At 43.3% G+C, this 26710-nt stretch overlaps 1 protein-coding gene across 3 annotated transcripts in view; it reads right to left on the bottom strand.

Moving 5' to 3' along the window:
- Window positions 1–26710, bottom strand: part of LOC124117091 (striatin-interacting protein 1 homolog) — a 50251-nt gene that overhangs the window by 865 nt on the left and 22676 nt on the right. Inside the window, exons 9-19 of one of the 3 annotated variants that reach the window (XM_046478805.1) lie at window positions 21046–21227; window positions 20581–20710; window positions 19479–19550; window positions 18172–18246; window positions 17961–18058; window positions 16625–16751; window positions 15182–15282; window positions 10555–10621; window positions 3469–3489; window positions 489–593; window positions 98–302 (exon numbers count right to left, since the gene is read on the bottom strand). In XM_046478805.1, the coding sequence (XP_046334761.1) occupies window positions 98–302; window positions 489–593; window positions 3469–3489; window positions 10555–10621; window positions 15182–15282; window positions 16625–16751; window positions 17961–18058; window positions 18172–18246; window positions 19479–19550; window positions 20581–20710; window positions 21046–21227 (1183 nt within the window). The remainder of the gene's footprint in view (window positions 1–97; window positions 303–488; window positions 594–3468; window positions 3490–10554; window positions 10622–15181; window positions 15283–16624; window positions 16752–17960; window positions 18059–18171; window positions 18247–19478; window positions 19551–20580; window positions 20711–21045; window positions 21228–26710) is intronic. The other 2 variants (XM_046478806.1, XM_046478807.1) reach the window with 2 other exon arrangements.

Genomic DNA, 26710 nt, shown 5'->3' with positions numbered 1-26710 from the left:
GTGCATCTTCTGCAGAAATGATTGTACCAGAAATATACCAGCCATATGGCTGGGGAAACCATGGATGACTGTCACAACAAACAAGCAACAAACTGACCATTTCCATATGCCCAGTCATCACCTAGTCGATGCCGGACTTTCTGGTAGATAGCCGACATGGTTTTCATGTTGCTTTTCCTCCACTGGCGTCCCAGGTATTTGGTTTGCATCTTGAGGAGCTTGAGGATGTACAGTTGCATCATTGCATGCTTCACCTTCAGAGCACGCTTAAGGATAGGTGCAGATTTGAACACAACTAGCATCTAAAACAACAAACACAAAACTATCATTCACATTTTAATATCAGAGGGTAGGACACTAAGGATTGTTCTAAATTTGCACTCTGAAGTAAGTAGCTCTTGGATCTCGTCGCATGAAGATTAACAAAAGACTTTGCATTACATCTCAACATGATACGCCTTGACCAGGGTGGAGTGTGGGAAACATACCATGGTACGAGAATGTTTCCACTTTGTGAGCTTGTTTAGGATGCGGAGCAAGTTGATACAGGAAAACAGATTCCTCCAACAGTATGGTTGACTGTCGCCATTCTCCTGCAACAGATATATATGTTCATAGATGCACTTCTAACTGTCACCATTCCCGTTACAGATACATTCACCAAGTTCACACAGTCACTGTCCCCTGTAACAAACATACACATAGCAAGTTCAGTCACATCCCCTGTAACAGACACACACAGCAAGTTCAGTCACCATCCCTTGTAACGGACATACACACAGCGAGTATGCTGTCAACATTCCCTGTAACAGACATACACACAGTGAGTTCACAGTCACCATCCCCTGTAACAGACATACACACAGTGAGTTCACAGTCACCATCCCCTGTAACAGACATACACACATTAAGTTCACAGTCACCATCCCCTGTAACAGACATACACACAGCGAGTTCACAGTCACCATTCCCTGTAACAGACATATACACAGTGAGTTCACAGTCACCATCCCCTGTAACAGACATACACACAGTGAGTTCACAGTCACCATCCCCTGTAACAGACATACACACATTAAGTTCACAGTCACCATCCCCTGTAACAGACATACACACAGCGAGTTCACAGTCACCATCCCCTGTAACAGACATACACACAGTGAGTTCACAGTCACCATCCCCTGTAACAGACATACACACATTAAGTTCACAGTCACCATCCCCTGTAACAGACATGCACACAGCGAGTTCACAGTCACCATCCCCTGTAACAGACATACACACAGTGAGTTCACAGTCACCATCCCCTGTAACAGATATACACACAGTGAGTTCAGTCACCATCCCCTGTAACAGACCTACACACAGTGAGTTCACAGTCACCATCCCCTGTAACAGACATACACATAGTGAGTTCACAGTCACCATCCCCTGTAACAGATATACACACAGTGAGTTCAGTCACCATCCCCTGTAACAGACATACACACAGCAAGTTCACAGTCCCCATTCCCCTGTAAAAGATTTACCATCATATTTTCTCCTACTCAACAACAACTTTCATAAATCAGATAACAAATTTCAAATTTGGTGAAAAAATCAAGAATTTCCATTAAAGCTTCACAACAATTCTACTACCACACTGAACTGTATAAAGAGAGACAAGTGTATCAAGGCATTGCATACCTGGCTAAACACATGCAGGTGATGTGCAGTGGCAGTGTCAAACACCAGATGGGATTACAAGAAATAAAGCTGCATGCAGATTGATGACCGCTGTCTAGCCATGTCATTAAACAAGTTTGAGTCAAACATCCATGCATTACTGTATACAAGTCTGTTTTGGAGGCGCAGCCAGGCAAGTATGCTGCTGATAAAAACAGTGAAAATGGCATGATGAAGTCAGCCACAATGATACAGCTGTATGGCCCCACTACACAGGAACACACCAATGTCACTCTCACTCCCATGCTGCATCAGCTCTCCCCCATGCCTCTACAACTGCTGTTATGAGCAGCTTCAGTCACCGCCACATCACAAGGACAAGTAAGTTGTAAGGTAGTTACAAGAGGATTAACTGAAACTTGGCCTTTGACTGAGGTATTCTGGACTGACTGGTTATTTGAGCTGTTTATGGTTGTAGGTACTGCCTGAACCACCACAATGACTAAACGTTATCTACACCATGACCATCACTGCAGGAATCGATAGGATTAATGGACACAATAAACTTTTACTGACTAGTTATGTACAAATCTTCCTGTAATAACCAAAGCACAAACTTTGTGGAACCTGTACAGTAAGCAGTCCCTTGCAGGAAAAAAGAAATGGAAGAAACCAGCTATGTATCCCAGTTGCCTTATCAGGGAGCTGCAAAAGAAATCTTGCTGCCATGTATTGTGCCTCCCTTTACCCAAGTACAGTATCTGTAACACGCCATGTGCATTTCTCTCCTTCAGAGAGGTTAATAACACACTGTGACCATATGGAAAGGATAAGTTAACCAAACAACATATGTCATGTATTTGTTGATGAAAATGTCACTGACGCTTCTTGTATGTCAGGAATATTAGTCAGATATTACATATGAAAGCTGGACATTTGTGACACTGGTCATCACTATCCTAATTCATTTTATGACAAGGTCAAGGGTCCACTTTGGCAATGATCTATGACAAGAACATAACTAATGGTCATCTCCATGACAACTGATCTGATGGCAAAGCAACACAGGCAACAGTCATCACTATCATGTCTATAGCAACTGATCTCACGACAATAGCAAAACAGGCAATAATCATCACTACAGCAATTAATCTGTAGACAATAGCAACACAGGCATGCAAGATTATTCAGCATGGTCAAAATGGGCACAGGGGTAAAAAGGGGAAGTACAATGTAAGCACCCTGTCTCTCTATCCAGGTTTATCTACTTCAGCAGTTAGCCTTTATCATGAAGAACAATAGCAACTCAGAACATTATTAACGTAACCGTCTGTTATGTTAGTTTCAAATTTGGTGAGATCATATGACAAAAATTGTATGTCACTGCCAGCAATACTCCAGTCATAAGACAACAGTGTACACAAACAGACTTGGTCTAGAGTTAAAGACTTCCCAGGGAGTTTACCAGTCAATGAAAACAAGTCCACCAATATATTTTTCTTAAATTGTGTATCTCAATAATTAGCTTGTTTCCTAAACCAACATAAGCAAGGTGACTAATATATACGAAAGAATGTGTGAAAGGAATGGAATTGTACCAATCAAGCAGCAATATAATAATATCAGTCCTCTTTTTATTCAAGCACAAGGCCCTTGTTCAGCATGTGTGTTATTCACAGAAAGCCTGAGGTATGTAGGAGTTGTTACGTGGCCGTTGGTCAGGACTGATGGATGGATGAATGTTTACAGTGACAATGAAGACAGAGCAAGGAAGAGAGACATGAGGGAAGAATGCATGCTCACCTGCGCCTCCTCGGACGTGAACTACAAGGTAGGTGAATCACACATTGTCAAAACACTCTCCACAATACAGGTAACACAAGACTACATACTCCAGCCAGGTCTACTCGCCATGTTTGGGGCAGCCATCTGTCTTACGAGGGGCAACATTGGGATAAACACATGGTGCCTTGACTAGCTTCTGGATGTGTCTGGCTGGGTGTGAAGGTGTGCAATTAGTACTGGTTGTTAGTTCCAATGTGACTACACATGCTGAAGCCAGACCTCACTACAGGTAATCTACCCCCTCCTCCCTTCAACGTCAGGTCACAACTAAGCTAGCTATTTGCCAGCCTTGATTATCCAGTGTATCATATCTCCATCATATTATGTAAAATACCATTGGACACATTTACCACTAAATAGCAGTCCAACCAATGACTCTCTTCTTTTATGATTAACACAAACAACGTTATGAACAGCACTTGACTCGCCTTGATGCATACCATCTCAAATACGTCTGACAGCGTACAGACTCCCCTCATATTACTCAGGAAAACCTCTTTTCCACCTACAATATACAAAAGTATTTCCAACACCCTCTGATTTGATGTAAAAGCCGTTGTTGAGGGGTCAATGACATACGGCTGTAATTGTGAATATAACTTGTGCAGAAAAGTCATCTTATTGGTTGTTGGTTTCAGGCCGATGAGTAAGAGAACTGCTGTTCCAAGTTAGTGATAAAAGAGATGGAGATGCTGATGTCACTTCCGAAACAAAGTCATGGCAACTAATGGGTCCTATATATTGATCCTAACAGGATGTAGATATAACACACTCGATGATGGAGGATGGCCTCTTGCAGGCTTTATCACTATATGTCAGTTAAATCAAGAACCTCCACAAGTGCTCTGGTCAGGGTGCAGCTGGACACAAGCCTGGACCATATAAGCAAATTTGTTTTGATTTCAACATGTTCAAGGAGGTTTTATGGTATTTCTGATATTTCCCATCTCCTTATTGTCAGTATAGAAAATGGTGCCTCTTCAGATCAATGTGCCAGAACTCCTTGTGTTACTTCTGAACATATCACTGCTGTTCATGACTGTCGACATGTATTCAATCATAGTAACAGTCAATTAGGTGGACATTCCTAAACTGTGTCCCATGGTATTGTTTCTATAGGCCTTGACTGAGCGGAGGATCACACCACGATTACATCAGTACAATAGGTTGGTCCCCATGGAGGTAAGAGTCCTCAGTCACACATCTACTACCTAAAGCGTCACAAAAATGATATCATGGCAACAAAGTCCTGTTGAAACCTAATATTGGAGCAAAATAAAAAATGAGTTGTTGAAAAAAGTACAAGAAATACAGAAAGGAAAACTAAAGGAGCTTATTGTGTGTATGAGTATTGCAGCAAGTAGGTGGAGGTCCTAAAGTCTGTGATTGTCTGTATGGGTATTGCAGCAAGTAGGTGGAGGTCCTACAGTCTGTGATTGTCTGTATGGGTATTGCAGCAAGTAGGTGGAGGTCCTACAGTCTGTGATTGTCTGTATGGGTATTGCAGCAAGTTGGTGGAGGTCCTACAGTCTGTGATTGTCTGTATGGGTATTGCAGCAAGTAGGTGGAGGTCCTACAGTCTGTGATTGTCTGTATGGGTATTGCAGTAAGTAGGTGGAGGTCCTACAGTCTGTGATTGTCTGTATGGGTATTGCAGTAAGTAGGTGGAGGTCCTACAGTCTGTGATTGTTTGTATGGGTATTGCAGCAAGTAGGTGGAGGTCCTACAGTCTGTGATTGTCTGTATGGGTATTGCAGCAAGTAGGTGGAGGTCCTACAGTCTGTGATTGTCTGTATGGGTATTGCAGCAAGTAGGTGGAGGTCCTACAGTCTGTGATTGTCTGTATGGGTATTGCAGCAAGTAGGTGGAGGTCCTACAGTCTGTGATTGTCTGTATGGGTATTGCAGCAAGTAGGTGGAGGTCCTACAGTCTGTGATTGTCTGTATGGGTATTGCAGCAAGTAGGTGGAGGTCCTACAGTCTGTGATTGTCTGTATGGGTATTGCAGCTAGTAGGTGGAGGTCCTACAGTCTGTGATTGTCTGTATGGGTATTGCAGCAAGTAGGTGGAGGTCCTACAGTCTGTGATTGTCTGTATGGGTATTGCAGCAAGTAGGTGGAGGTCCTACAGTCTGTGATTGTCTGTATGGGTATTGCAGCAAGTAGGTGGAGGTCCTACAGTCTGTGATTGTCTGTATGGGTATTGCAGCAAGTAGGTGGAGGTCCTACAGTCTGTGATTGTCTGTATGGGTATTGCAGCAAGTAGGTGGAGGTCCTACAGTCTGTGATTGTCTGTATGAGTATTGCAGCAAGTAGGTGGAGGTCCTAAAGTCTGTGATTGTCTGTATGAGTATTGCAGCAAGTAGGTGGAGGTCCTACAGTCTGTGATTGTCTGTATGGGTATTGCAGCAAGTAGGTGGAGGTCCTACAGTCTGTGATTGTCTGTATGGGTATTGCAGTAAGTAGGTGGAGGTCCTACAGTCTGTGATTGTCTGTATGGGTATTGCAGCAAGTAGGTGGAGGTCCTACAGTCTGTGATTGTCTGTATGGGTATTGCAGCAAGTAGGTGGAGGTCCTACAGTCTGTGATTGTCTGTATGGGTATTGCAGCAAGTAGGTGGAGGTCCTACAGTCTGTGATTGTCTGTATGGGTATTGCAGCAAGTAGGTGGAGGTCCTAAAGTCTGTGATTGTCTGTATGAGTATTGCAGCAAGTAGGTGGAGGTCCTAAAGTCTGTGATTGTCTGTATGAGTATTGCAGCAAGTAGGTGGAGGTCCTACAGTCTGTGATTGTCTGTATGGGTATTGCAGTAAGTAGGTGGAGGTCCTACAGTCTGTGATTGTCTGTATGGGTATTGCAGCAAGTAGGTGGAGGTCCTAAAGTCTGTGATTGTCTGTATGGGTATTGCAGTAAGTAGGTGGAGGTCCTACAGTCTGTGAATGTCTGTATGGGTATTGCAGCAAGTAGGTGGAGGTCCTACAGTCTGTGATTGTCTGTATGGGTATTGCAGTAAGTAGGTGGAGGTCCTACAGTCTGTGATTGTCTGTATGGGTATTGCAGCAAGTAGGTGGAGGTCCTACAGTCTGTGATTGTCTGTATGGGTATTGCAGTAAGTAGGTGGAGGTCCTACAGTCTGTGATTGTCTGTATGGGTATTGCAGTAATTAGGTGGAGGTCCTACAGTCTGTGATTGTCTGTATGGGTATTGCAGCAAGTAGGTGGAGGTCCTACAGTCTGTGATTGTTTGTATGGGTATTGCAGCAAGTAGGTGGAGGTCCTACAGTCTGTGATTGTCTGTATGGGTATTGCAGCAAGTAGGTGGAGGTCCTACAGTCTGTGATTGTCTGTATGGGTATTGCAGCAAGTAGGTGGAGGTCCTACAGTCTGTGATTGTCTGTATGGGTATTGCAGTAAGTAGGTGGAGGTCCTACAGTCTGTGATTGTCTGTATGGGTATTGCAGCAAGTAGGTGGAGGTCCTAAAGTCTGTGAATGTCTGTATGGGTATTGCAGCAAGAAGGTGGAGGTCCTACAGTCTGTGATTGTCTGTATGGGTATTGCAGTAAGTAGGTGGAGGTCCTACAGTCTGTGATTGTCTGTATGGGTATTGCAGCAAGTAGGTGGAGGTCCTACAGTCTGTGATTGTCTGTATGGGTATTGCAGCAAGTAGGTGGAGGTCCTACAGTCTGTGATTGTCTGTATGGGTATTGCAGCAAGTAGGTGGAGGTCCTACAGTCTGTGATTGTCTGTATGGGTATTGCAGTAAGTTGGTGGAGGTCCTACAGTCTGTGATTGTCTGTATGGGTATTGCAGCAAGTAAGTGGAGGTCCTACAGTCTGTGATTGTCTGTATGGGTATTGCAGTAAGTAGTGGAGATCCTACAGTCTGTGATTGTCTGTATGGGTATTGCAGCAAGTAGGTGGAGATCCTACAGTCTGTGATTGTCTGTATGGGTATTGCAGCAAGTAGGTGGAGGTCCTACAGTCTGTGATTGTCTGTATGGGTATTGCAGCAAGTAGGTGGAGGTCCTACAGTCTGTGATTGTCTGTATGGGTATTGCAGCAAGTAGGTGGAGGTCCTACAGTCTGTGATTGTCTGTATGGGTATTGCAGCAAGTAGGTGGAGGTCCTACAGTCTGTGATTGTTTGTATGGGTATTGCAGTAAGTAGGTGGAGGTCCTACAGTCTGTGATTGTCTGTATGGGTATTGCAGCAAGTAGGTGGAGGTCCTACAGTCTGTGATTGTTTGTATGGGTATTGCAGTAAGTAGGTGGAGGTCCTACAGTCTGTGATTGTCTGTATGGGTATTGCAGCAAGTAGGTGGAGGTCCTACAGTCTGTGATTGTCTGTATGGGTATTGCAGCAAGTTGGTGGAGATCCTACAGTCTGTGATTGTCTGTATGGGTATTGCAGCAAGTAGGTGGAGATCCTACAGTCTGTGATTGTCTGTATGGGTATTGTAGCAAGTAGGTGGAGGTCCTACAGTCTGTGATTGTCTGTATGGGTATTGCAGCAAGTAGGTGGAGGTCCTACAGTCTGTGATTGTCTGTATGGGTATTGCAGCAAGTAGGTGGAGGTCCTACAGTCTGTGATTGTCTGTATGGGTATTGCAGCAAGTTGGTGGAGGTCCTACAGTCTGTGATTGTCTGTATGGGTATTGCAGCAAGTAGGTGGAGGTCCTACAGTCTGTGATTGTCTGTATGGGTATTGCAGCAAGTTGTTGGAGGTCCTACAGTCTGTGATTGTCTGTATGGGTATTGCAGCAAGTAGGTGGAGGTCCTACAGTCTGTGATTGTCTGTATGGGTATTGCAGCAAGTAGGTGGAGGTCCTACAGTCTGTGATTGTCTGTATGGGTATTGCAGTAAGTAGGTGGAGATCCTACAGTCTGTGATTGTCTGTATGGGTATTGCAGCAAGTAGGTGGAGGTCCTACAGTCTGTGATTGTCTGTATGGGTATTGCAGCAAGTAGGTGGAGATCCTACAGTCTGTGATTGTCTGTATGGGTATTGCAGTAAGTAGGTGGAGGTCCTACAGTCTGTGATTGTCTGTATGGGTATTGCAGCAAGTAGGTGGAGGTCCTACAGTCTGTGATTGTCTGTATGGGTATTGCAGCAAGTAGGTGGAGGTCCTACAGTCTGTGATTGTCTGTATGGGTATTGCAGCAAGTAGGTGGAGGTCCTAAAGTCTGTGATTGTCTGTATGGGTATTGCAGCAAGTAGGTGGAGGTCCTACAGTCTGTGATTGTCTGTATGGGTATTGCAGCAAGTAGGTGGAGGTCCTACAGTCTGTGATTGTCTGTATGGGTATTGCAGTAAGTAGTGGAGATCCTACAGTCTGTGATTGTCTGTATGGGTATTGCAGCAAGTTGGTGGAGGTCCTACAGTCTGTGATTGTCTGTATGGGTATTGCAGCAAGTAGGTGGAGGTCCTACAGTCTGTGATTGTCTGTATGGGTATTGCAGTAAGTAGTGGAGATCCTACAGTCTGTGATTGTCTGTATGGGTATTGCAGCAAGTAGGTGGAGATCCTACAGTCTGTGATTGTCTGTATGGGTATTGCAGCAAGTAGGTGGAGGTCCTACAGTCTGTGATTGTCTGTATGGGTATTGCAGCAAGTAGGTGGAGGTCCTACAGTCTGTGATTGTCTGTATGGGTATTGCAGCAAGTAGGTGGAGGTCCTACAGTCTGTGATTGTCTGTATGGGTATTGCAGCAAGTAGGTGGAGGTCCTACAGTCTGTGATTGTTTGTATGGGTATTGCAGTAAGTAGGTGGAGGTCCTACAGTCTGTGATTGTCTGTATGGGTATTGCAGCAAGTAGGTGGAGGTCCTAAAGTCTGTGATTGTCTGTATGGGTATTGCAGCAAGTTGGTGGAGGTCCTACAGTCTGTGATTGTCTGTATGGGTATTGCAGCAAGTAGGTGGAGATCCTACAGTCTGTGATTGTCTGTATGGGTATTGCAGCAAGTAGGTGGAGATCCTACAGTCTGTGATTGTCTGTATGGGTATTGTAGCAAGTAGGTGGAGGTCCTACAGTCTGTGATTGTCTGTATGGGTATTGCAGCAAGTAGGTGGAGGTCCTACAGTCTGTGATTGTCTGTATGGGTATTGCAGCAAGTAGGTGGAGGTCCTACAGTCTGTGATTGTCTGTATGGGTATTGCAGCAAGTAGGTGGAGGTCCTACAGTCTGTGATTGTCTGTATGGGTATTGCAGCAAGTAGGTGGAGGTCCTACAGTCTGTGATTGTCTGTATGGGTATTGCAGCAAGTTGGTGGAGGTCCTACAGTCTGTGATTGTCTGTATGGGTATTGCAGCAAGTAGGTGGAGGTCCTACAGTCTGTGATTGTCTGTATGGGTATTGCAGCAAGTTGGTGGAGGTCCTACAGTCTGTGATTGTCTGTATGGGTATTGCAGCAAGTAGGTGGAGGTCCTACAGTCTGTGATTGTCTGTATGGGTATTGCAGCAAGTAGGTGGAGGTCCTACAGTCTGTGATTGTCTGTATGGGTATTGCAGTAAGTAGGTGGAGATCCTACAGTCTGTGATTGTCTGTATGGGTATTGCAGCAAGTAGGTGGAGATCCTACAGTCTGTGATTGTCTGTATGGGTATTGCAGTAAGTAGGTGGAGGTCCTACAGTCTGTGATTGTCTGTATGGGTATTGCAGCAAGTAGGTGGAGGTCCTACAGTCTGTGATTGTCTGTATGGGTATTGCAGCAAGTAGGTGGAGGTCCTACAGTCTGTGATTGTCTGTATGGGTATTGCAGCAAGTAGGTGGAGGTCCTACAGTCTGTGATTGTCTGTATGGGTATTGCAGCAAGTAGGTGGAGGTCCTACAGTCTGTGATTGTCTGTATGGGTATTGCAGCAAGTTGGTGGAGGTCCTACAGTCTGTAATTGTCTGTATGGGTATTGTAGCAAGTAGGTGGAGGTCCTACAGTCTGTGATTGTTTGTACGGGTATTGCAGCAAGTAGGTGGAGGTCCTACAGTCTGTGATTGTCTGTATGGGTATTGCAGTAAGTAGGTGGAGATCCTACAGTCTGCAGCAGCCACTCACTATGTTCTCTGCTGTCAGCTCCGGCTGGTCTCCGATCACACAGTTGGGAAAGTCCAAGGCAGGGATGCTGTGACACAAAGTACACTGGTTGGCAAATACTGAAGTCCAATCATGATGCAGTTTTGACTCAACTTAGTAAATCTAAATATTTTTAACATTTGTATACTTATCCTGCATTACTCCTGAATGCATTCACTGCTTACTTACGACAACTAGAAGGACAGCGCTGCAAAGGTCCTGGGTAAAGAAATAAAGTTGTTGTTCTCAAGTCCCAATCAGTGGCCTTCCATCGCTGTTCTGTGACCTTGATGACACCTAAGGTCATCTTCACATCACTGCCTGTTGCCAAAGCTCTTAGAAAAACATACTTTTGAGGTTTCTGAAGCCAAAGTGGGGAGGCAAGTCTTGCGATGGGTGGGCCTTAAACGTAGTAATGCAGGATAAGTATACAAATGTAAAAAATATTTAGATTTTACTAAATTTTTACTTATCCTGCATTACTCCTTAATGCATCTGTATCGGACGGTTTAGAGGTGGGTAAACCTTCAGAATACAGAAACCTCAATTATTCACACCCTGCAATACGACACCAGTTGCTCGATAAACCGTGAAGCGGAAAGTTCTGAAAAAAACGCCATTACGGTAGGGTTGTTCAAAAATCAAAAAGATTGAACATAGGAATTAAAGAGAAATTCCCTATACACGCTTAGTAATAAAGAAAATAATAGCTATTCAGCTAATTCTTTACTTACTACGTCATAGAGCCGTCGCTGACAAACAAGATTGTCTAATATTCTTCCACTGGCGGCGACTGAGTGACTGCACATGGAAGTTGACTGGCTCTGTATAGGGCGAGTTCATTATTTGCGTCAGGGGTTGGCAACCTGCAGGATAACAACCAGAGGACCAAACTTCACACGTCTTCGACATCCTCGAGAGCACCAACGCGAAGGTTATGACTAACGAAAATCTGTGTCGAATCTCCAGAAATATCCTTCCGTGATTGTTCCAAAACCACAATTGCCGTGTTGAGCCCTGGTAAGGCTGACACCCTGAGATCTTGAGGGTAATTCGCTCTCGGTGAGTTCGGTTGGGCGATCTCGTAGGCCTGAAGGATTACTGCGCGTAACCATAGAGATATGGTGTTTGCGACTATGCAACTAACTTCGGTCGTGGACGAAGTAAATACGGGTATCAATGACCGCTTCCTCGAACCACGCCTAGTCTTGGAGCGTCGAATGAAAACTCGAACTGCTCGCACTGAGCCCAGGAGAACTTCACCATGTACAATTCCCACAATAGTCGATATCGGTGGGATGGTGAAGGAACGGTCGGGTTAGCCTGGTAGTAGATTTTAGCAATAAAATCCCAGCATAACCCTAGATGTCCCGTTCCATGCATCCCATGCTCAAAACGGATCCAGGTGAGTGGATCACATGTAGTTCGCTCACACGTACGGCCATTGCTAATGCCAAGAGAAACCATTGTTTCCTTGGTGAGGTCATGAAATGAGGCAAGCTCTTCACAGCGATAGCCCGTTCGCGGAGCTCTCTATACTATACCGAGAGTGTAACGAAGGTGTCACTCACTTGGAAGGAGCTTGAAAATGAGGATGCAATGAGGGGCTCGAAGGGGGCCCTCGCAAACCTCGAAGTACCACGTTCAAGTCCCAATCAGGTGGGCGGAACTTGGCCTTCTGATCCTCAAGCCTGAATGAGCATAATATGGCCTGTAGTTCCGTGACCTTAATCACATTGTGATTTTCCGGAACGGCCAACACTAAGATAATTGCAGCCAATTACGTAGTAATGGTGCTTCCTTCCAAGTGTTTGAACTAAGATGAACCAAGATGAACTAAAGCTATAGCTTTTCTGCCTGTGTCGAAATAACCCTTTGCACTTAAACGCCTTTTAAAGACGAACCATGCGTGATGACGTTGGGTGAGGCAATTTGCTATGAGGGTGGATGAGTAGGTTGGACCACTGTGAGAGGGGTAGTGAATCGTCTTCGGCTAGATTTTTCCGAGCTTGACGAACTACCCTCTCGCCGGTTACCAGGGTGCGACCAAAGGAGAGATCGAGATGCCTTGTCTCCTTGATCCCCTGTATCACCTTGGGAAGTAAAAGTGGTGGCAGAAAAGTGAAAGTTTTTTTTTTTTGCCCTTCCCAAGTGATACTGAACTCGTCCACCGCCCAAGTCTGCGGATCCGGTAACGGGGAGATATACGTCATGAGTTGGTGGCCTAGGCAAGTAATAAACAAGTCAATGTTTGGTTTCCTGAATTCCTGAAGCAGTAACTGGAATGCTTCTGTGAGAAATTTCCACTCGGTGGGAGCCACCCTGTCTGGACGTGATAAAGTATTAGCCAGTATGTTTCTACATCCGGGATGTGCTGAACTATGAACTTTAGTCACAGCCGATCCACTAGACGTCACAGATTAACATATCTGGAAGTGTCCGGTATTGTTGATTTCAGTGGATGGTGTACTTCTGCAGTCACAGGCGTCATAATACCTGCCGATAATAACGGTTGGGTGGTAAGAACCGAACCATGTCATTCGCTATTCTGCGATAGTGACATTCATCTCGTCTCACGACGGAATAACTGCAAAATATGATTGTGAGTAACCTGCTTTTATATAGTAAACACGTTGGATTAGAGATTTACACAAAAATTACATTTTGAATTTTGGCGAGCACATCTACGTGCATGCCTAGGACCGTGGATAAAGAGCTTTGGGCGATTATTCCACGACAATATGTACACCAAGCAAACATAAGTTACGCAATTAAACCATTGAAGAAATGGTACTGGAAGAATGCCGTAGAATTGAACAATAATCTATCGGCAAAAATACGAATTGCAAGGGTATACAATATTTTTATATACGCAATTCAATGTAAACCAAGGCTATTTACATTAAGAGATTGGAGTGCACATCTGTGCGCAAACCAACCAACGTGGATGATAATCTTTGTAAGTTTTTTTCCACGACAATTAGTACAACGCTCAAAGGTATGTTACGCAATTAAACCCTTGTTGATGAGACGATACTGGAAGAGTGCCCAAGAATTGAACAATAATCTATCGGCAAAATTATGAGTTGCAAGGGTATACAATATGTTTGTATGCGCAACCCAATCTAAACCAAGGGTATTTATATTTTCATTTAGGGTTTGGAGAGCACATCTGCGTACAGACCTAACAACGTGGATGATAATCTTTGTAAGATTTTTCCCACGACAATTAGTACCACGCTCAATCATAAGTTACACAATTACGCCATTGTTGATGAGGCGGTACTGGAAGAATGCCATAGAATTGAACAATAATCTATCGGTAAAACTACGAGTTGCAAGAGTATACAATAGTACATATACGCAACTCAATGTAAACCAAAAAGACCAACAAAAAACTATTTAATCGCATAAACATACGCACGCAATAAAAGAATTGTTGATGAAGCGGGGCTGGAAGAAAGCCGTAGTTTGATATTAATCTATCGGCAACCATATTTTTAACGAGTTGAAAAAGTATACAATAATTTGAGTATACGCAACTCACTGTTACGCCAAAGCTAGTAATATTTAAGAACATAAGAATATGTTATACATACATAGCTGAGAATTGTAAACAATATGACTACATTGGCAGGCAAACGATTGTAACACAATTCAAAATGGCGGCGAACAACAATATTGTGGCGGGAAAAAAGACAAGAGTCTTTTCACGCCTAATTAATTCACATAAAACTACACAACGTGGTGAAAGTAATATGAAAAGAATACATCACCCATCGCAGATCAATTTTAGGATTGTAGACGAAAACTGAAGGTCTAAAATTAATCCAAAAGGAGAGCTCCGCTGGGACACGTCCTAGCTGTGCTGCGACAAGCAGTGATGTGAAGATGACCTTAGGTGACATCAAGGTCACAGAACAGCGACGGAAGGCCACTGATTGGGACTTGAGAACAACTTTATTTCTTCACCCAGGACCTTCGCAGCGCTGTCCTTCTAGTTGTCGTAAGTAAGCAGTGAATGCATTAAGGAGTAATGCAGGATAAGTAAAAAATAACAGTTTCATATAATCATATATACATGGTTCCAACACACATTGTTGCTCTTGTAGCTAGGGCTGGGACAAGTCCAAATTTACCTACCACCACCCTATTACCTGACCCTACCAAGGTACCGTCTGCAGATATTTGAAGATAGGTACAAACTGTTGGATTTGAAAAAGTCTGACCTTAGCCGTGGCAAAATGTATTTAGATACACGTGTAAAACGATCTAGTTATGAATACACTGAAGTTTACTGCATGACATTTTATCTTTATTCATACATATAAAAGTCAGAAGGAATGGGTGCATTGTCAGAAAGAAATGGGAACATTAGTGACTTACATTGTAACCATAGAGTTTAAGATAATTTTTGTCATTAAACAATATATCAGGTCCAGGTAGTCCTGTGGGTACCCGGGTCTTAATCAGGACCCACCCGACCCGAGTACCCGTGTTACCCGTCCAAGCCTTACTTATAGCACCATGTTATTTATGCCCCCACTCTGAACTGTTTGAGACAATAGTTGGACTGAAAATGAAACACTTGGACCAGTGCTTGACATACCTGTTTTTGGCACTGACATAAGACAGGATGTTCTGGTTAAAGAACTTCAGAACAAGAGGAATACAGTTGGCAAACACCAGGTGCTGACTCATGAACTCAAACTGAAACAAAACAAGACCCATTCACTTGATGTAAAGCTATATGCAGATAAAACAGATACTAAAACTGATGATGAGAATAGCTGGATATACAAGACATAGTTGATGATGGGAATAGATGGATATCCAAGACATAGTTGATGATGAGAATAGCTGGATATACCAGACATAGTTGATGATGGGAATAGCTGTATATATACAAGACATAGTTGATGATGGGAATAGCTGGATATACATGACAGTTGATGATGAGAATAGCTGGATATACAAGACCTAGTTGATGATGAGAATAGCTGGATACACACGACATAGTTGATGATGAGAATAGCTGGATATACACGACATAGTTGATGATGAGAATAGCTGGATACACACGACATAGTTGGTGATGGGAATAGCTGGATATACAAGACATAGTTGATGATGAGAATAGCTGGATATACACGACATAGTTGATGATGAGAATAGCTGGATATACACGACATAGTTGATGATGGGAATAGCTGGATATACAAGACATAGTTGATGATAGGAATAGCTAGATATACAAGACATAGTTGATGATGGGAATAGCTGGATATACAAGACATAGTTGATGATGAGAATAGCTGGATATACACGACATAGTTGATGATGAGAATAGCTGGATATACACGACATAGTTGATGATGGGAATAGCTGGATATACAAGACATAGTTGATGATGGGAATAGCTGGATATACAAGACATAGTTGATGATAGGAATAGCTGGATATACATGACATAGTTGATGATGGGAATAGCTGGATATACACGACATAGTTGATGATGGGAATAGCTAGATATACAAGACATAGTTGATGATGGGAATAGCTGGATATACATGACATAGTTGATGATGGGAATAGTTGGATATACAAGACATAGTTGATGATGGGAATAGCTGGATATACACGACCTAGTTGATGATGGGAATAGCTGGATATACAAGACATAGTTGATGATGGGAATAGCTGGATATACACGACATAGTTGATGATGGGAATAGCTGGATATACAAGACATAGTTGATGATGGGAATAGCTGGATATACAAGACATAGTTGATGATGAGAATAGCTGGATATACACGACATAGTTGATGATGAGAATAGCTGGATATACACGACATTGTTGATGATGAGAATAGCTGGCTATACAAGACATTATAGCAGATGCTGAAATAGCAAATATACATGACAAAATAGTTTTATGATTTGCAGATATTGTATACTGGCAATATACATGATATTGCAGGTCCATAAGTCAGGGAGAAGTTCCATTCTAAAATAATGAGCAGTGGGTATTAATGTGTGGACCAACTTACCTGATACACATGGTTGAGTTTGAAGTGTTTCAGCAGCAAAAGAAGAAGACCTGAGATGGCCTTGACTATGATTTCCTTGTGTCGATTCACATCAATACCCAGCTTCATGGACTGCAGCACTGTAGTCCTGCAACACAGCACCAGCACTCAACATACCTACTGCACCAGCCATCAGTTAGACCCCTTCACATACTCAGTGCTAATAGGCAAGAATCACCTCCACAGTACACCATGTACACATATCACTTAAATTGTGATAACCAATGCAAAAGAGTGGAAATGTGAGACCCTGCTAATAGTATTACCCTGTCACTAGTGGTTCGTCAAAGAATCAGATGAATTTTGGTAAAAAAACCCCAAAATAATCAGTTTATCAGTAATGAGGAAATGGTTTGAGTTTTACACCACTTTGAACAGTAGTTCAGTTACATCACAGCCTGTCAATACCCACAAGTATAAGATAGCTACACGATAAATTGTAAAGAACAATGAAGAACGAAGTGTGGTTTATTTCACGATAAAAACAATTTCTATCATGATGTCATTTCTGGAGATTCAAACATGCGGTCGCAACTCGATGTCGTCTTATTTTGGACAACGTTATTTTTGAGAGGGGAGTGTCTAGTGAGTTGTTCCCCTTAGATGTAGCTGGGCAACGCAGACAAACATGATGGCCTAACAGTCGCATTCAGAGATATGACAATCAGTTTTGGGAGAAAAGGTACAGGTAATCAACGTGAGGGTGGTGAGAATATGCAAGAAATATCCACCTTTGCATAAAATGGACTTTTCCATCATTGCCGCAGTCAGAATCTATTGACGGAGTCATCCCTATTAAAATATGGGTAAAATATTTCTTAAGCTTGCACTTTATCATCATCCTTAAAGAGGCTGTAGATAATGTTGATATTTCATATAAGAAATAAACGACTCATGGCCAGGGTTTATCGTAAAATAAAACACTGCAGGGAAAATTATACACTTGTACCTGCAATTCTTATGGTTTGATATCCCTGCAGTGTTTTCTTGTACGATAAACAACTCCCAATCATCGTTTATTTCTTGAGAATTGGTGTTGCACTGACAAATCAAGGATCATAATCAGGGCAAATCTCTACCCGTGATCACAGGATGATGGCTCACACCAGGACACAGTCTTACATTACCGAGCCACCTGGGCCCTGTTACACAACTGTGAAACCCAAAATGTTTCACCTGGCCAACCAGGTATCACTGTGTAATAATCCCACCATCACAATACATTAGAACAACACTGACTTTCAGCACGATGTGTCCAGGGTGGCTTCTCCAGCACGACTCAGGCTACACTACTCACGGCATCTCCTCTGGCAACACATCAGCCAGGATGTTGATTGACTCTGTCTTGGCCTTCGATGTGGGAGCTGCAGCAAGCAGTAACTTCAAAAGGGCTATCTGGGGACATGAATAACATGGTCAGTAGGTCAGTAGACCATCTCAAATTCTTCCAATAAGACACACATGATGGAAATTAGATGCTGACAGCACATGAACAGACAGGCACTCACCATGTACTGAGGAAGATTAGGCAGCATAGCTTGATATAAGATCTCAGCACCTCCTGATGACACCTCAGACTCCGGCTGAAACAGACCAACTTGTATAGGACATGTTTGACTACTGGTTGATCAATGTCATCTTCATCTATCCTGATAAAACAAAGGCCTCAATTTTGCAAAACAAATTTGGTCACCATGTATTTTGCGACTGATATACAGTCAAGACTCATTAATCCGACAATCAGCTTTATCCGACACTAATGATGGGAACTGATTCAATCAGTGCTATTTAGGCCCCTTAATCCGACAGTCTCGCACTCCGACTCTGACACACCTTATTTGCAACACTTTTCCAAAATCACTCATTAATCAGACTGGTTAATCCGACACAGTTTTCAGCGTACTCCGTGGTCATCTGTCTGCGAGTACACAGCCCCGTGTTTTTAAAATCAGATACAAGTTCTCTCTACCGCTGACGACATCCCATTACAGGTCACGTCAGAACGACCTTTCGCGAACTTAGACCGACCAATGAAATTACTAACATGAAGTCGACATTAGCTACTAAAAAAGCAGCTTTCTTGAGCATTGTGGCACTAGTTTCAAACTGGCGACTTCCATTCCAGACTATGCTTTTCATAATATTTTGAATCAGTCATACAGCCCTAACTGTAGTTTTGTGTTAAGCTTTAGAGTTTGCATGATTAGAAAACTTATTCTGCAAACAATGTAACATAACAATATGATTTTTTTTATTTTAACGTGTTTGTAGCTGTATCTATTGTGAAGCTGTACGATTTGCGATCATGAACGCTGATACAACTTAATTTCATTTATTCGACATACTCGTTAATCCAACATAATAATATGCAACCAACCATGTCGGATTAACGGGACTTGACTGTATTTGTGTCAATTGCATGTTGGCATATTGTCCAAAAGTGACTTTCGCAATTCTGGTCAAGAATGAAATTGTGATACGAGTTAAAAATATAGTACGCTTTAGATGTCGTCAATCTCTCTAAAAATACATATTATGGCAGAGAATCGTAAAGTTTCCCTTCCAAGTTACTGTTAATGCAACTATTAACTTTTGCCTCCCTACATTATGCCTTGGCTCCTTGAAATTCTATCTGATTCCTTTAAACAAAACGTTCAGGTGATACACCTGCATAACAGTTTAAGCTCAAACATTGAAATATCTACATTTACAAATACAGTGCACACAGTAAACAAGAGTGATGATCAATGCTGCCAGGGGACATACCTCTTGCAAGTTGAATCATGGAAGGATTGTTGCTATTGTAATGACATACCTTTGACAAAGGGTTTTTGGCAATCTCCTCTTCACGTTTGATTTGGATTTCAGATAAAGATATATACAAATGCTGCAAGAACAAGGAAAGGAATACATTCCACAAAGCATTCTTTAAACAAATCACAGTCACATAGAGACAAGTCATTTAACACTAACAGTCACATAGAGACAAGTCATTTAACACTAACAGTCACATAGAGACTAGTTATTTAACACTAACAGTCACATAGAGACTAGTTATTTAAAACTAACAGTCACATAGAGACTAGTCATTTAACACTAACAGTCACATAGAGACTAGTTATTTAACACTAACAGTCACATAGAGACTAGTTATTTAACACTTACAGTCACATAGATACTAGTCATTTAACACTAACAGTCACATAGAGACTGGTAATTTGACACTTACAGTCACATAGAGACAAGTCATTTAACACTCACAGTCACATAGAGACAAGTCATTTAACACTAACAGTCACATAGAGACTAGTTATTTAACACTAACAGTCACATAGAGACTAGTTATTTAACACTAACAGTCACATAGAGACAAGTCATTTAACACTGACAGTCACATAGAGACTAGTCATTTAACACTAACAGTCACATAGAGACTAGTTATTTAACACTAACAGTCACATAGAGACTAGTCATTTAACACTTACAGTCACATAGAGACAAGTCATTTAACAATAACAGTCACATAGAGACAAGTCATTTAACACAAACAGTCACATAGAGACAAGTCATTTAACACTGACAGTCACATAGAGACTAGTTATTTAACACTAACAGACACATAGAGACTAGTTATTTAACACTAACAGTCACATAGAGACAAGTCATTTAACACTAACAGTCACATAGAGACAAGTCATTTAACACAAACAGTCACATAGAGACAAGTCATTTAACACTAACAGTCACATAGAGACTAGTCATTTAACACTAACAGTCACACAGACATGTCATTTAACACTAACAGTCACATAGAGACAAGTCAGTTAACACTAACAGTCACATAGAGACTAGTTATTTAACACTAACAGTCACACGGACAAGTCATTTAACACTAACAGTAAGAGTGTTGCATGTACCTGTTTGAGGACCTTTACGCCTTCGTGTATGGGTTGTGGCAGACCCGCCAGGGAGGAGTGGTCGTTCTTCACCTGGAACCCCACAAACTTGCCCCGGGTGTGCTCGAGAAACATCTCCAAGTCCTTCAACCTGCAACACATTGTCACCTCAATCATAACATCAAATACCTACACTATTCCAGAACCCAGTACTGCAGTTTCATTTCTGTCATAAAACTTACCAGCTGCCATGGCTACGAACAGAATAGCTCTCAACCACTACTAGATTCTACACAGCAATCTGTAGGTAGATCACAAAACATGCACAGATAACACCAATCTTAAAACTAGAAAGGTGACCCATGAAGCATATTTAAGCATTTAAGGCACTTAAAATACACAACCTACTTTCATGACAGATTTCTAGAACAAGATCTGTGTTCATTATGATGATGATGCTTCTCTTTAAAGAAGACAGTAACTGACCTGACTTTTGGTTTCCATGGCAATGACCTCTGTGTCACAGTGGGTGTGGAGGGTCTGGGTGGGGTGGGAGGCAACTCCTCGTCACTCCCATTCTTCATTGGGTCAATCTCTCTCATCAGATCATCATCACGTTCAGCTCCATTCTCAAAGGGGTCATCTAGACTGCTCTGTTTGACCAAACTCTAACATTGTAGCGTATCGTGGCAAGTCCACACAGGCGCAGATAGAGGAAGCAGAAATGGCAGAGAGAAGTTAGAAAGCAAGGCTGAGCCAAACTCTCAGGCCAACCAGGAATCTCCTACGAGCATGTCTTGGTCTGGGACATTCACCCAGCTACACATTTGTCAACAAATCACACGACATGTTGTCACTCGATAATCTCATATATGTGGCTGTGAATCTGTTGTGATTATTCTGCAGCGATAGAAAACCCCTTAAAATTGGATAATTTCTACTAGTCCTGGTGATACCACAACTACAGGACTAGTGCCAATTCCTATCTCTGTAATGGCCCTAACCCAAGCATCCCAGACCAGACAGTGATGGGGCCTGGTAGACCTTCATCCTACTTGTGTGTTTGGTACAGGTTAATGGCTGACATGTTATCAGAGAAAAGGTGGACTGGTATTGTAGTTATATAACAGCAAATGTGAAAGTAACCTGTCCATTTGTCTCCCAATAACTGAGGTAACTTAGCTCAGTTCATTGTTCACTCATTCACAAAGAAAACATTCTGATTGATGCCACATTCCATAAATAACCACAAACAACAACTTCTTAAATCTAAGCTTGAACAGGAAAAAAACTCATTTTTTCACATGGATAAATTATTTTGAATGACAAAACACATAAATATAAACAAGAATGACATAATCGATTGTGTACATTATCATTAATGACCTGGTAAGCCCATATACAAGCTGAGCTAATCAATCGTAAAACTTTATAGCGTTTTTAATAATTGGACAAACACACAAGTACAGTTACTACAAATCTGAGTTTAGTAGTAGACACATGATACAAATGTTTGCTAATTCATGTCAAATATACTGAAAAGACTGTATCGTCTTTGTGCACATGGTGAAGATAACAAGTTCCTCAGACAAAATCTTCAGTGTTATTGATTGATAACGATACATTGCATATCAAATCCTATGATTTAACCTCATTATTAATAAAACTGTTCTTTGATTCTGTACATGGAAATTAAAAATATTCTTTCTTTGGATTTGATTTGGTATACAATAGCACTGTTTTTTATACAATGTAATAATCAATGTTAGCTAGTTATCTTCATTTAAATAAATTTTATCTCTGGAAAGAGACACTATGATCAGTGAAGATATTACCGGTAATAACACTACGGAATTTATTAAAAAGACTGCTTCTACTGATAAAGAGTTAAATTTCAAAGAACAATATCTGAAAAAAGGGAAATAAATCTTTCTAATATCATCTGTTAATGGGTGAGGGCAAGGTGAGGGGTGGTGACAGACAGGTGGACAGACAGGTGGACAGACAGAAGGGTGAAGCACAGGGGGACAGAGAAAGATAACGTGAAAGCATGACAAACACATAACTAACTACCAGTAAAGCAATGACATCCCAACAAGGATTTAAATTTTACGTTTAAGTTCCACAATATGGGTTTTTCAGATTAAAAACGATGTTTTATTGGTCTGTTTTCAGTCGTACAAATGGGTATCTCTCATACCCTCACGTCTAGTTGCACGTTTAAAAGGAAGCCAGAAGCTGGAATGTAAACATTAAACTTGTTTCCGTCCGGTTGCGCACGCACCTCCCTATGACATGTCACAAATCTCGAAGAATAAGCCATCAAGCAGGACTGGACTGGATTACTTCCCTGTGGGGATGGCTGGGTGGGAACGTACGACTGAAAACAGACCAATAAAACATCGTTTTTAATCTGAAAAACCCATGTTTTAGTCTGTTTTCAGTCGTACAAATGGGTAGAATTCGACGGAACACTGGAAGGAGGGTCGGGAAAGTAATCAGGAAGTGACCTCTTTCACGTCGAATGTACCAAGTTCCTCGCCCCTGTAGTGACAATAGAACTTGGTACATTCGACGTGAAAGAGGTCACTTCCTGATTACTATAGTATACAAGGTAACTAAAAAATACGAGCAGTACTATAAAGTATGGGAAGACGATACATACACCGAAGAACCATAATAAAAAAGCCAAAGTACTGCACACAACAAAAAACCATAAGAATGCGTACATTCACCAACAGTTTTTATTGTAACCTGTTATCTGGCATGAAGTGTCGAGCAAAAAGTCCATAGTGAATAAAGCACAAATTCACTGTCTTTTCTGGGAGATCTGTTGTGCCACCACGAGTGGACCAAACTGTTTGAGTCCTTCAACATCTTCTGTTGAGATATCTCTGAGATAATGCGAAGCAAACACTGACGTAGAACTCCAAAAGCAGCCCTCCATAATAGCTTGCAGCGAACAATTACTGTGGAGTGCTAATGTTGAAGCTATGGCTCGAAATTCGTGAGGATGAGAGGAGGTGGGAGGTGCGAGTCCTTGCGCCTTGCAAGCTCTGAGAATGACCGCTCAGAGAGAGTATTACGTGTAATCTCTTTCTTTGCATTGGTTGAGAGCGGTATGAACAGCCGTCGAAAATGGTGTCGTTGCTGTTCAGATCGCTGCAGGTAAATACGAAGCGCACGAACTGGGCACAGGGTGAGATCAGCGTGATCATGAGGGGCCATAATGGCAGACAAGGAAGGAATGTGGAACATTCTCGAATCTTGGCCAGGAAGTTGATTTTTCACTAAAAAATCCCGTCTGAGACCAAGATGGACGTTGCCATGGTTATGCTGATCGAACGTTATCCGACCAATGTCAATGGCATGTATTTCCGATACTCTCGCTGCCGTAGCCAGTGAGAGAAGGAAAGCCGTTTTCTGAGACAATAAGTCGAACGCGACCTGATCTAGAGGCTCGTAAGTCTGACTAGACAGGTTGCGCAGAACGACATCGAGGTCCCAGGCCGGCAGTCGGAATTTACGTGACTGATCTTCAACCATGTAGGAACGTAGAATCTCCTGCAACTCCGGTACTTTAGTGAGCTTGTCGCCCGTAGAAGACGGGACCACTGAAGCCAAAGCTGCCAGATAAGTCGAGATCGTCGACCCTTTCAGACGTCGAGATGACTGGAGTGAGTGAGTGAGTGAGTGAGTATGGTTTACAACGCTTTTAGCAATAATCCAGCAATATCACGGCGGGGGACACCAGAAATGGGCTTCACACATTGTACCCATGTCGGGAATCGAACCCAGGTCTTCGGCGTGAGATGACCGGAGATAGACTAGGAACTCCGCCACCTGCGGTGGGGTTGCTACCGCCGGATTGAAGCCATGAGACCTGGCAAAAATGGACAAAGTGGTCGTAACTCGATGTGCCGACGAGACAAGCGCTGCCGCTTTAGCCGAATACCCTTTCTTCATTAACGAGGTCTTAAGCAAACCCAGGCGTGAAGCTGGAAGTTCTTTATCCCCGGATGCAAGTCGTCGGTGTGAGGATGAAGAAGGAGGTCGTCTCGATGGCGGTGGCGGATCAATGATCTGAAGAGGTTTCGGGCACCACGTTCTGGTCGGCCAATAAGGCGTGACCAAAAGCAGACGTAGGTTGGCCATTTGACGAACTGTCTCCAGTATCGATAGTATAAGCACTGTTGGCGGAAACGTGTAAGCGTCTAGACCCTCCCACGATATCGCTAGTGCGTCGTGGTCCCATGCCCGTGGTTCTGGAACCGGCGACACGAATCGAGGGAGGCGTTTGATGTACCGGGTTGCGAAGAGATCTACTTGGGGCAACCAGAGTCGATCTGTCAGCAGGTGAAAGACTGTCCGATGGATCATCCACTCCATTCTTGGCCCCCGGGATGCGACGGGCGCGTACACCCATGTCCAAGTCGTCGACAAGGGCGTAGAAGCTGAATGTCCAGTCCAGAAGGGCCGCCGACCGAGTCGTACCCTGTTGGTTGATGCAGTGGACGACTGTGGATTTGTCCGACTGTATCATCAGCCGTTTCCGACGGAGTCAAAGTTTCCAGAACTCGACCGCCTGAATCACTGCTTCCATCTCGAGGCAGCTGATGTGGAGGACCTTTTCTTCTATCGACCACAGCCCGGCCGCTTGGTCGTCCCCGAAGTGCGCACCCCAGCCATCCATTGACGCGTCTACGAATAGGTGTAGTATGAACGGAGGCTCGCTCATAAAGACGCTTTTGCAAACGTTTGACGGCTGGAGCCACCACTCCAGATGACAACGTAGCTGCGCCGAAAGTAGAACCAGGAGGTTGGGAAACTCCAGGTGGGGGTACAGCAATCTCTGCAGCAGACGAAGTTGAAGATGACATCAGCGAGTCAGGTCTTGGGCCCATGTCAACAGACCGAGGACTTCCTGCCACGTGTGCACCGACACCGGGGCATGTAGAAGTCTCGGAACGCTGCTGACAATCTTGTCCAAACGATCTTGTGGTACCTTGACCAGATTGACTCCCGTCTGGAAGCGTATCCCGATGTACTGTAGATCCCGAGTTGGTACCAAGTCCGACTTTTGAAGGTTGACGATCCACCCGAGGTACCGTAGTAGACTCAGGGTGGTCGCTAACTCTACTTGAAGGGCTTCTGTGAACTGGTGAGCTTGGAGCCCGTTGTCTAGGTAGAAGGCGACCCTGATCGCCTGCCAATCGAGCCATTCAACGACCGTCTTCATGATCCGTGTGAAAATGCACGGGGACGTAGAAAGTCCAAACGGGAGGGCTGCCCCAGATATTGAATACCTTGGTATTCGAATTGGAGGTACTTCTGGAACTCAGAAGCTATTGGTACATGGAGATACGCGTCCTGAAGGTCTATCGAGACGAGGAAGTCGTTCGGTAATATCATCTGACGCAGAGAGCTGAGGGATATCATGGTAAATGTGTCGGGTTGTTGGAGGTATGTTGCGTTGAACTTTTTGAGATTGAAAATAAGCCGCATCTTTGTGGAGTTTTTCTTGGGTACTAGAAAGATGGGCGATTAGTACCCCGGCGATGGTGTCGATGTCCCTAGGTGAAGTACGACCGCCTTTTCCACCAACGAATCGATGGCCTCCGTCAGCCGATCCGTTGGTGGAGTGTGGAATGTCGGGGATGACGGCAGTGGTGGCGTCGATCTCAGGCGTGGGGCGTAGCCTGTTGTCAAAATGTTCTGAACGTAAGGGTCGTTGAGGAAAGCCCACTTGTGGGCTTAGTGATGAAGTCTCCCCCCTACCGGCAGCACGTCTAAAGGCAGTGTCACCGGGGGAGACTGCAACGACGGTGACGGTGGGGGAAGGGTCCTTGCTTCTTCCCCCGCTGGCTCTTTCCCACCTGGGATTGGACGTTGCCATGGTTACACTGATCAAACGTAATCCGACCGACGTCAATGGCCTTCATTTCCGATACTCTCGCTGCGATAGCGAAAGCCGTTTTCTGAGACCATAAGTCGAACGCGACCTGATCTAGAGGCTCGTAAGACTGACTAGACAGGTTGCGCAGAACGACATCGAGGTCCCAGGCCGGTGGCCGTCTGAACAGGTTGTTTGAAGCCGAAATGATGATGTCACGCTCGGCTTCCCTGGAGTACTTGTCCAGAACTTCGTTGG

Source organism: Haliotis rufescens, unplaced genomic scaffold (assembly GCF_023055435.1).
Source record: "Haliotis rufescens isolate VD_foot unplaced genomic scaffold, xgHalRufe1.0.p SCAF_22, whole genome shotgun sequence".
In the NCBI taxonomy this organism is placed as follows: Eukaryota; Metazoa; Mollusca; class Gastropoda; order Lepetellida; family Haliotidae; genus Haliotis; species Haliotis rufescens.
The sequence above is the reverse complement of the archived record's forward strand: the minus strand, read 5'-3'. Positions and strand labels throughout refer to the sequence as shown.